Here is an 11,609-nt window from a genome sequence, read left to right on the forward strand (position 1 = left end):
AAATATATAATATACTAATATTTTAAAGCTATTAGCCGGCTTAATATCTAGTACCTTTATTAATAATATAGAATATAGGCTTACTAAAAATATAGAAAATATTAATAATAATAAAGTAATTAAAGCTAATATTATTTTTTAGGTTAAACTTAAATTATTCTAGTAATTATTCGAATTTCTGGTATTATTTATAGTATTTTATAAGATATTTAAAGGCTTCTATATTAATATTATAGCCTGCTTATTCTAGTATATTTCGAAGCTTATTAATAGATAAATAACTAAAATAGTAATATAAATATTATAATTTAATTTCTATAAGAAAGCAGGAATTATAAGTAAAGAATTCGGAAATAAAGCTTTATAAAATAGTATTCTAAAACAAGAAAGAATATCTAAAACATTATATTATAGATATAAAATATCTAGTAAAAGTAATAAGATAATTAGTAAGATTATAAAAGTAGACCCCTAGCTTATCTATATTAGCTAAACTAAATAGAAATAAAGTCTTTATAAGTATAATATAGAATTATACTTACCTAATTAGTATTCTTATTATTATAGATCTAATAAAAAACATAAATCTAATACTAAACTAGATATTAACTTAATCTTTAATAATTTCATTAAGTTTAATACTATTATTAGTCTGCTATAAAGCTTAGAATTAGTTAGAACTAGTAATTAAGAATCTAGAAGCTCTGGTATTAATTATAATTCTATAAAAGTAATAAGTATTATATCTTAATATACTATTAATTATAAATGTCTAGGTATTTTCTATTTATTTAGTAGGCTTTAGGATATGATTTTTACCTATTATCTAATATATAAGAGAAAGAGAAGTGAGGTTATTTATAAGGGTATTAGTTATAGGAATAGTAGGAGTAAAGACTATAAGAGCGGCTAGAAAGCTCTTAATAAAAGTAAAATAGAAATTAGAATAATATTTCTTTCCTTTATTCGTTTTTATTAGTAAGACTTTAAAAGCATTACTTACTAGTTTATTCTTATTATTCTTATTATTCTCTTTTTCTTTAAATTCGGTAATATACTATATATAAGTATTACTAAAGCATTTATTAAAGTTATAGGTATTTCGGGATCTAAATTAGTAAATATTTTTATTCTTAAATCAAGCCTTCTTAGTCTCTTATTTCTTTAGTATATACTTCTATAAGTAGTATTTAGGTCTCTTATATATAAAATATAACTTCGAAGTATAATTATTATAATTATAAGACTTAGAGTAGTTATTATAGGTTCCGAAGTTATAACTAGATTCGTATTAATAATTTCCGGATAAATAATAGTTTAAAGAATTTTAAGAATAGTATTATTAATTAGTAAAATAGGTTTTAGTAATAATTTATTACTTTTTCTTATAGGTAGTAATAAACGATTAGAGCTTATTAATAAGCTAGCCGAGATTATTAGAAAAGTCCGAGACTATATATTAGTATACTAGTAAGTCTTAATAAGAAGTAATAATCTTATTATATAAGAATTTAGTACTTTATAAGGCAGGAGCAAGGCTATACTATAATTTATATAGGTTATTAATTAGTATTTAAATAAGCTCAAATATTTTTTTTAGAGTTCTTTACTATTATAATTACTAAGGTAATAGTATTCTATTTATCTAAATTTTAATAATAGAAACCGGGGTCTTTAAAGAAGCTATAAATATTTATATAGGCTTTTTTATATATATGGCTCGAGAGCTAGTTATTATAGAAGTAGTCTTATACTAGTTCTTTTAATATAATAAGAAAAGCTCTTACTAGTACCTTTTCTAAAAGTTCTATATATTAGTAAATATTAAGGAAAATAATAAGTTTATAATTAAAACTATTATTAGTTCTATTATATTTTTATATTTTAGAATATATTTTTACTACTTCTCTAATAAGCTTTCTAGTAGAAATAATAGATACTAATTAATAGTAATTCGGGTTTAGTAATAATACTAGTAGTAATAAAGATAGAAGTAGTAAATAGCCTTAATTTAGAAAAGGTAAATAAATAGCTTAATTTCTCGACTGAGATTATTTAGTTTCCTTATATCTAGTTCTATTTAGAATAAAATAAACTAATATAATAGGTTCCTAAAGAAAATCTATTCTAATTAGATTATTATTAATAATATTAGCTTTATTTCATATACTCTTTATTTTTTCTTAAGTAAGATTAATAAAGAATTATATAATAGTAAGGTTTCTATAGTTCTATTTAATATAAATACTATTATACTAAAGTTAGATTTAAAGATTTTATATAAGTATATAATTAATTAGACTATATATTATAATATTAAAGTTTTTAAAATTATTCTAGAATAGATCCTATAAATTATTATTACTCTTCTTATATAAGATATACTAATATATCTTAGTAGTTATATATTTCTGAAGTTTAGCCTTTATTATAGTTACTAGATTAATACTGTTTTTCTATTTCTTAATTAGTTTTTTTCTCTTATTAGTATCTATACTAAACTAAATTCAGGTTCTCCCTAGTATATATATATGATTTGTAATAGGAGGAATTCGAAGATAAGGTAGTTTATAGTAGGTTTATAGAAAGGATTTAGTAATAAAGATATTTAGATACCTGGTTTAGATACTAGATACCTAGCTCAAATACCTAATTAAGATACTAGATATCTAATTCAGATACCTGATTAAGATACCAGATACCTGATTATTGAGATACTAGATATCTGGTTTAGATACCAGATACCCCAGATATCTAGGAGTATTATAGGTATTAAAATAAATATTTTGCCTTTAAATATTTCATTTATAATAAGAAATTTAGGAAGTGAAATATTATAATTCCGGGAGAGTCTAAAACTCAAAGAACTCGATTTAATAATAAAATCGAAATAGTAATTAAAGAGCTTTAAGGATATATATAAGATATATATTCCGGAAAGAAGATCTTATAAATACGGGTATTATATAAATAGAAAAAATAATTTTCAAGAAAGTAATCTTGGGACTAAAAGAAGTTAGTTTTAAAGAATAATAGAAATTAAATAAATAGATAATTAAATAACTAACTACTTATTAATTAGTAAGAACTAGATATCTTCTTTATAGGCTATTAAATACTTTTATAAAATTAATAAGTAGTTCCCTTCTTTAATATAGAATAAACTAGATTTGTCTTAGGTTACTAAATACTTTTAGGACTAATCTAAAATCTTTTCTAATCTATATATATAAACTAATTAGTATTAGTTTACTAGTAATATATAATATTATTATATAAATATAAAAATACTAGTTATATTAGTTAGTAAAGTTATTCTTTTTCAGAAATAGGAATTATAGTATTATAATATTAATATATAATCCCTAAATCTACTAAGCCTAAAGGGATCTAATTTATTAGTTAAGTTACTAATAAGATATAAGGTTATATAACTATATCCTATATTTTATATTCTATAACTATATATATAACTTCTAAAGAAATAGCTATACTAATAGAAAGAAATCCAGATTTAGAATAATATCTTATATTTTTATTAAATAATAATATTCTAGCTTTTTAAAGTTTTTATAATTAGAATTTCAAATAACTAAAATTATTTTAGAATATTTTTTATTAATTAAATTATACTAAAAATAATATATTATTAGAATTATATAATAAAAATAAAAATTCTTTAAATTATATATAAAAGACTTTTAGTTTTTAATATATAATTTATAATTTAAGAAATTTAATAGAAATATTTAAAGCTTAAAAATAATATTATAAATTAGTTTTCGATTTTATTAGCTAATATAATTATTTATATTTTATTATTTATATTTTATTATTTGTATTTTATTATTTATATTTTTATATTTTATTATTTATATTTTATTATTTATATTTTATTATTTATATTTTATTATTTATATTTTATTATTTATATTTTATTATTTATTTATTTTTAAATATATATATTTAAAATATATTAGAGATTTTTAAAAAACTAAATCTTTTATAAACTAATATATAATAAAATATATATATTTTTTATAGCTTTTTATATTTTAGTTTTTCTTTTTTTAATTTTAAATTATTAAAATAAAAATTATTTTATTTTATTTTTCAGGTTTTAGATTTTATATTTATAAAAAAAATATTTTTTTCGAGTTTTAATTTTTTTATTAATTTTATAAATAGAAATTTAACTAATAAATTTTTTTTTCTTAATTATATAATTAAATATTATAAAAATAAAAATAACTAGATCTAATATTTACTTTTTATTAAAAATCTCTTTTTATTTCTTTAGCTTATATTTAAATATTATATTTTAATTAAATTATAAAAGCTTCTTTTTTATAATATTATATAATTTTCTTTAATTAATTTAAAAGAAAAAATATATTTAAAAATAATAAATTTTTAGAAATAACTTATAATAATATTTTATTAATTAGTATTCTTTTAATATTTCTTATTAGATTACTTTTTTAATTATTATTAAAAAATACTAATAATATAATTAAATTATATAAATTTAGGCTTGTTTTTTATAGCTATATAAACTTATATTTTTTATAATTAATTAGAATATTAATATATATAGCCTATTTTCTATTAAAAGTAATATTATAATTTCCGAAATTTAAAATAATTATAAATATATTAATATTTTATTTATTAATTAGAAATAAAACTTCTATATATTTTTTAGTAAATTTAATTAACTTTTTATTAAAACTATATATAATATAAAATAAAAAAAGAGTTATAGTTTTATTTCTAATTATTTTATAAACTAAATAAGCTTTATATTAATAAAGATATAGTTATTAATTCTAGTATTAATAAAAGAAAAAAACTTAATTTCTAATTTATTTATATTAATAATATTATAAATATAAGATCTGGGGCCTAGAAGATATAATTAGACTATTTCTATTTCAATAATTTAAAGCTAAAAAGAGAAGAGGATCTTAAAAAAGCCTCGGATTTAAATAATTATAAGCTATATACGGGCTTATATACTAGTTTAAGCTCGGAGTTATATATAACTATTAGGTAATTATAAATACTTTACTTAGATACTAGATATTTCTTTTAGATATTAGATATCTTACTAGCTCTAGTCTAACTTCTATTAGTATTATATATTATAATAATTATAATAAATAATATAAAATATTATAAAAGTATTTCTTTTTATTAAATAAATTAAGTTAATCTTTATTAAATTTATATTATAAGCCCCTAAAATAAAGACTTTTTTTTAGAAATACTTATTTTCTAATTATATATTAAAATTAGAATCTAAATTCTCTAAATATTTTATTAAAACCAGAATTAGATATTCTAATAAAATAGAAACTAAATCTAATTTAATTCTAGAAAAAGCTATTTCAATTTCTTTATTATATCTAATTAAATAATATTTAATATAATAGTTAAACTTATTATAATTATAGTATTTAATAATTAAAAGATTTTCGGTTTTTATAAAATATTATTTATATTTATAAAGAAATACATATTTAATAAAAGTAGTTAATATAAACTTTTTAGATTCTTTTTTTAAAATATATTTCTTAGAAATATAAAAAGATATAATATTAGAAATAAACTTAGCTAAAATAGCTTTTATTTTTTTATATTTTTTAATTTTTTTATATATAACTTTAATTTATTAATTATTAATAATATAATATTAAATAAATAAATTATTATAATATATATATACTAATTTCTAAAGCTTTAATAAAAGCTTTTTATTTAATTTATATTTAATATCTTAAAAACTAATATTATTTTCTATAAATAATTATAAAAAAAGAATATAAAACTTTTAAAATACTTAACTAGAATATATTTAAAGCTTATTAAAGTTATAGTAAATATTTTATATTTTATATTTTATTAGAATATAGCCTTTTTAAATAAAAATATAGCTTTAAGAGCTAGTAATATTAATTCGAATTATTTTTATTTATATAAGAATTAGTTAAAATAAAAGTATTATTTATAAATTTATTAGAAATATAAATTAGTATTTTCTTATAGCTAGTTATTAAAAATAATATAATTTCTAATAAAGAAAATTAGATCTAGAAGTTCAATAATTCTAGTATTCCTAAAAGAAATATAAGATATAAGGAATTTTAAATAGAAATAAATAAGAAATAATTCGGAATTCTTTAAAAAGATATTTAAAATATTTAAAACTATAGAAATAATAAAAATAAATAAAATAAAAGTAACTAGAATAATTATAAATTAATCTATTATAGTTATATAATATATAATATTTTCTTTAAATTTAATATTCTAGAGTTTAGTATTCTTAAAAAAAGCTTTTAATATTTTTATAATTTATTTTATATAAAATAGTTCTTTTAAGATTTTCCTAATAACTAATAATAATTAAATTAATATTAAAAAACAAGTAATTAACTTCTTTAGCCTATTTATATAGTTCTTTAATAATAATAAGCTAATTAGTATATAAGAGCTTTTTAATAAAGAAGAAGTCTTTTCTTTTATAAATTTATTTAAAAAACCTCTAGAAATATTAATAGAATATTTGATTTAAAAAAAACTATTAATAAAATAACCTAAACTAATAAAAGCCTTAAAAGAAATTAATATTACTTCGAATTATATAATATTCTAGAAAATTAATTTATTATATTTTTCTTTTATTATATTTTCTTTTATAATCTTATTATTAATATATATATAAGACTTATAAGGTTATAGAATAAGGCTTAAAAGTAATAATTAGGTTATTAGCCTATAGGTATCTATTATTCTAAGACTTAATTAAAGAATAGCTTTTATATAAGGTTTTTCGATTTTCGGGGTTTTTAGAAAAGTTTTTAATATATTATTAATATATATTTATAAAAATATAAATATCTAATTTCTTTAAAGGTTCTAAAGCTTTTTGCTTTTATTATTCTAGAGTTTATTACTTGTATTTCTGAGGTTCTATTATCTTAGTAATACCTATATTTCTAATAGTTTTAAATTAGTTTATTTAAAATCTTTTATAGAATTAAAAAAAATAAGCTTTAAATACTATTATAAATACGGTATTTAAGGCTTGGAAAGCAAGGTAGAAGGTCTCTTATAAAGACGATTCAAAGCTAAGGAAAAGAAAACTAGAATATAGGAGGCTGCGAGGGAGTATATATATCCTATAGTATATTAGTCCCAAAGGGCCTTAGCCTTCTAAATATCTCTAGTGCATTCCAAGCATACTTCCCTAGCGAGGCGGCCGCGTCACGTGCGTCTAGGAGGCGTCTGGGAATTGTGATACTTTATTATTATTAGAGTTATATCTCGGATATTACTTTTCAAGCTATTTTAATTATAAATAAGTTACAGTATAATTATACTAATATAAAACTCTTATAACAAAAAGTAAAAGACATTCTGGATTACAAATATTTGAAGTTTATTCGAAATTTTATAAAGATTTAATTAAACTAAATAAGGTTAAAGAACTAGAGTTTTGATTTTCTTATTATTTTAGTAAAGTGCAACCCCGGCAGTAATAGAGCAGATATATAATAAGTTTTATATATTACTAATATAATACTAGTAATTTTTATACCTTATTAATTCGATTGCCTTATTACATACTAACAAACACCTTATACAAATAAAGGATTTCAGAACGAAGCAGTAAGAGGTGCATATACGGAAGGAAAGAATTCGCGTTGTCTTATAACATGTATTGCTCGTTGCCGTAACCCATTCTGTCTATTCCGCAATCTCCTTCCTTCAACAAGCTTTCTTTCTCACAGCCATATCCTTTCTTCGAGCACTGTCCTGACCTCACTATGTCTCTTTGTTACCAGCTTATAACTCTCCCTTCTGCAATCCACTTGTGTCTCCCTTCTCCGGGGCCAGCGGCTCCACATTCCATATGCTCTCCGCATACTCGTTAATACATCGATCACTGCTGAAGAACCCCATTCTCGACACACTGGTGATACACTTGCTGACCCACTCATCCTGGTTCTTGTACGCCTCGTCAACCAGTGCTTGTGTTTGGTTGTAGCTATGGAAGTCGTCCGAGACGAGGTAGTAATCACCATGCTCTTCGATGGCACCGACGAGAGCAGAGAAAGCACCTGCGTCACCGAAAGTGCCTTTCTTGATTTCCTCAAAGACTTTGGTGAGATCGGGGTCGAGTGTGTGAGAACCGTAGGTGTGTGCGTGGCGGAGGTCTTCGACGTCTTCAGCGAGATTACCAAAGAGGAAGATGTTGTTCTCGCCGATTTCGCGGGTGATTTCAATCTGCTCAATTAGCCAAGCTCTGATGATCATAATTGATGAAGACTTGCATTTGCACCGTCACAAGTACCGATGATCAAACCACCATTCAACACAAACTTCATGTTCGAAGTTCCACTTGCCTCAGTTCCAGCAGTCGAGATGTGTTCACTGATATCACTGGCAGGAATGATGATCTCAGCCTTGGAAACATTGTAATCCTCCAAGAAGATAACCTTCAAGAGGTCACCAACATCTGGATCCTTATTGACAACGGAACCAACATTGTTGATGAGATGGATGATGGTCTTGGCCATCCAGTATCCAGGCGCAGCCTTTCCGCCGAAGATGGAGACTCTGGGAGCAAGCTTCTTTCGCTCCTCAGGAGTCATAGCCTTGATAGTCAAGTATCGATGGATGACTCCAAAGATGTTCATTTGTTGGCGCTTATACTCATGTATACGCTTCACCTGGATGTCGAAAAGCGCGGAGGGATTGACAGTAACGCTGGTCGTGCTCTTGATGTGCTTGGCAAGTCGAACCTTGTTGGCGTACTTGATTTCCGCCCACTCCTTCTTGAACTCCTTGTCATCAGCATACTTCTCAAGGTCATTGAGAATATTGAGGTCCTTCAAGAATCCAAGACCACCAGTTTTACTTGCAATAAGCTCTGACAATCTGGGATTGGCCTGGTGCAACCAACGTCTTGGAGTAATTCCATTGGTGACGTTCGTGAACTTGTCAGGTCCGAAGATCTTGACAAAGTCCTTGAAAATGGTAGTCTTTATCAGATCAGAATGAAGCTCGGCAACACCATTGACCTTGTGAGAGCCAACAATAGCCAAGTAAGCCATGCGCACCATCTTTGGCTGAGACTCTTCAATGATCGAAACACGACCAAGGATGTCGCGATCCTTGGGGAACTTGCGCTCAACACTTTGCAGGAAGTACAAGTTGATCTCGTAGATAATTTGGAGATGTCTTGGAAGCAAGTTCTGGAACAATGGGACAGACCACTTCTCAAGTGCTTCGGGAAGAACAGTGTGGTTTGTGTATCCGAACTTCAAAGAGTCAGCAGAGCTAAGCAATTTGATTGCAGATACTCACAGTCTTGGAAACAATGGCCCATGCCTCATCCCACTCAAGGCCTTCGAGATCAAGAAGAATGCGTTGAAGCTCAACAACGGCGAGCGTTGGATGGGTATCATTCAATTGGATTGCAACCTGGTCAGGGAACTCGCTCCATGCACGCTTGGACTTCTTGAATCGACGAACAATATCGTAGAGTGAAGCAGCAACCCAGAAGTATTGTTGCTTCAATCGAAGCTCCTTACCACGATCGAGATTGTCATTCGGATACAAGACAGCGCTGATGGTCTCAGCACGTTGTTGATCTGCAACGGAGCTCTCGTAGTCACCGCTATTGAACTTCTGGAAGTCGAACTCGCCACTGGCAGCTTTGCTAGACCAGAGACGCAGATTGTTGGTAGCAGGAGTGTCGAATCCAGGGATTGGGACATCATAAGCAACAGCCTTGACGATCTCACCACCTTCCCAGGAGCTGCATTGTTTACCCTGCGTGTCTTGGTATTTTCTGACATGGCCGTAGAATTGGATCTAAAGCCGGTTAGCATGTGTCCAAACTGACGGGATTGCGGGGGAGCATACATCCACAACAACGTCATGTCTCGGAAACTCCCAAGGATTGAAGTCAAGCCAGTAATCAGGAACCTCAACCTGGTACCCATCCACAATTTCCTGTTTGAAAATACCATAACGGTATCGCAATCCATAACCCCAAGCTGGGTAGTTGAGAGACGCCAAAGAGTCCAGAAAACAAGCAGCCAATCGACCGAGACCACCATTTCCAAGGGCAGCATCGTGCTCTTGGTTGATAATGTCTTCAATACGGAAACCCAGGTCCGCAAGACCGCCTGTAAAATGCGTTAATTCACTGCGACCAAGTGAAAGGGCAAAAATAAAGAAACTCTACCTTTAGCAACTCCCTTCAAACCCACATTCAACATGGCATTGTCCAACGCTCTACCCATCAAGAACTCCAAACTCAGATAATACACTCTCTTGCCATCAGCAAAAGTCTGTCTTTGCTGTGTCCGATTCCACTCTGTGATCAGACGATCCCGGAATGCCAGACTGGCGGCGGCATATGCAGCAGTCTCATCGCAATTGAACATGGAACGAGCAAGTGTAGTTTCGACATGGCGAACGACTTCTCTCTCGAAGTCTTCTTGTGTGCTAAAGCCTTTGGCAGCGAATTTCTTCCAGGCCTCGCGTTGGGGTTCGGGGATAGAAGCTGTTGGGGAATTATGCTATCAGCAAAGGGTCCATTCACAGTTGCGAAACAACCCGAGTCAAATGGTTTGGGGGAGTTGGAGAATTCACATACCCTCAACACTCTTGATCTCACCAGCTCCAAACCCAGTAAAGGTACGCTTGTGCTTGGGTCTCGTGAAGCCCGGGCCAACCGGACCCTGAAGATCAATGGGGGCACCGGTGCTCGGACGGCGCTCCCTGGGCATTGTGGTGTTCGACATCTTGCTTGCCGGGATCGAATTGCCCTCGTACTCCGCCTTGAAAAGATGAGAAGACATAAACCACGAGGTTGGAAGGGTTGAGGGACTCGAGAGCCCGTGCAAGGACAGCAGGCAAGCTTGAGGGGCTAGGTAGCTGATAAGCTGCAGCAGCGGGATGTTGATATTGGCGGTGCGGGGTTGTTCGAGACCGTTGCAGGGGGGGGTCAATGAATGGGGAGCTGGAAGCGCTGATCAGCGCTGGGACATGCAAATGTGCAGATGTGCAAGCTGTAAAAATACTGTATTCAAATATTTTGAGGGGAGAAGCTGAAGGAGGGAAGAAATGTGAATGGAGGTGGTGCAAAGCAGAGCTCTCCCACGCACCGTTCGCCAATGCAAGAGCTGCCCTGTGCTATTCTGTCTGTCCCGGCCTTCCCTCGTATGATGTGAGCTCCTGCAGCTCGTGCTTGCCGATGGTGGGGTCAATTTTGGCGACCACCCCTCCTCACCCGTCAGACACCGTGGGCACTTGAGCTACACAGGGCATAAAAAGGGCCTATTGATGGCGAATCCCTTCGATGAGAGCAATTCAATCAGCAGAGCTGGAAGATCGGTGCATTCATTTGTCGTCTCGAACTTAATGTGCTCTTCTTACGATTGGGAAGGGCAGCACACGCCGGGGTCGTTCCACCGTCAAGCAACTCCTGCACGCTATCCAGGAAGACTCGAGGAGTAAGCAGGCTTTATGCCTCGAAAAGGTGCTTGAGTGTTGCAGCCCCACGCCGTTTCGATCCACTCACTCCCGGG

At 28.1% G+C, this 11,609-nt stretch overlaps 1 protein-coding gene across 1 annotated transcript; it reads right to left on the reverse strand.

Annotated features, from left to right (window-relative positions):
- Positions 1–7,601: 7,601 nt before the first annotated feature.
- K444DRAFT_576129 (glycosyltransferase family 35 protein) lies at positions 7,602–11,167 on the reverse strand. The gene is made up of 6 exons (XM_024877505.1): positions 10,676–11,167; positions 10,262–10,582; positions 9,937–10,202; positions 9,376–9,885; positions 8,340–9,329; positions 7,602–8,292 (listed from the first exon to the last, which is right to left on the reverse strand). Exons 1-6 carry the CDS (start codon positions 10,878–10,880, stop codon positions 7,852–7,854), a joined length of 2,733 nt encoding a protein of 910 aa, XP_024727449.1. The 5' UTR covers positions 10,881–11,167; the 3' UTR covers positions 7,602–7,851.
- Between the last annotated feature and the right edge of the window lie 442 nt (positions 11,168–11,609).

This window comes from Hyaloscypha bicolor (genome assembly GCF_002865645.1).
Source record: "Hyaloscypha bicolor E unplaced genomic scaffold K444scaffold_183, whole genome shotgun sequence".
Taxonomy (NCBI): domain Eukaryota; kingdom Fungi; phylum Ascomycota; class Leotiomycetes; order Helotiales; family Hyaloscyphaceae; genus Hyaloscypha; species Hyaloscypha bicolor.

Coding starts and splice junctions, on each gene's coding strand:
- K444DRAFT_576129 (XM_024877505.1), bottom strand. CDS start 10,880: ATGTCTTCTCATCTTTTCAAGGCGGAGTACGAGGGCAATTCGATCCCG. Junction 10,203..10,261: donor TTTGAAGGGAGTTGCTAAAG/GTAGAGTTTCTT, acceptor CGCATTTTACAG/GCGGTCTTGCGGACCTGGGT. Junction 9,330..9,375: donor GGGCCATTGTTTCCAAGACT/GTGAGTATCTGC, acceptor GACTCTTTGAAG/TTCGGATACACAAACCACAC.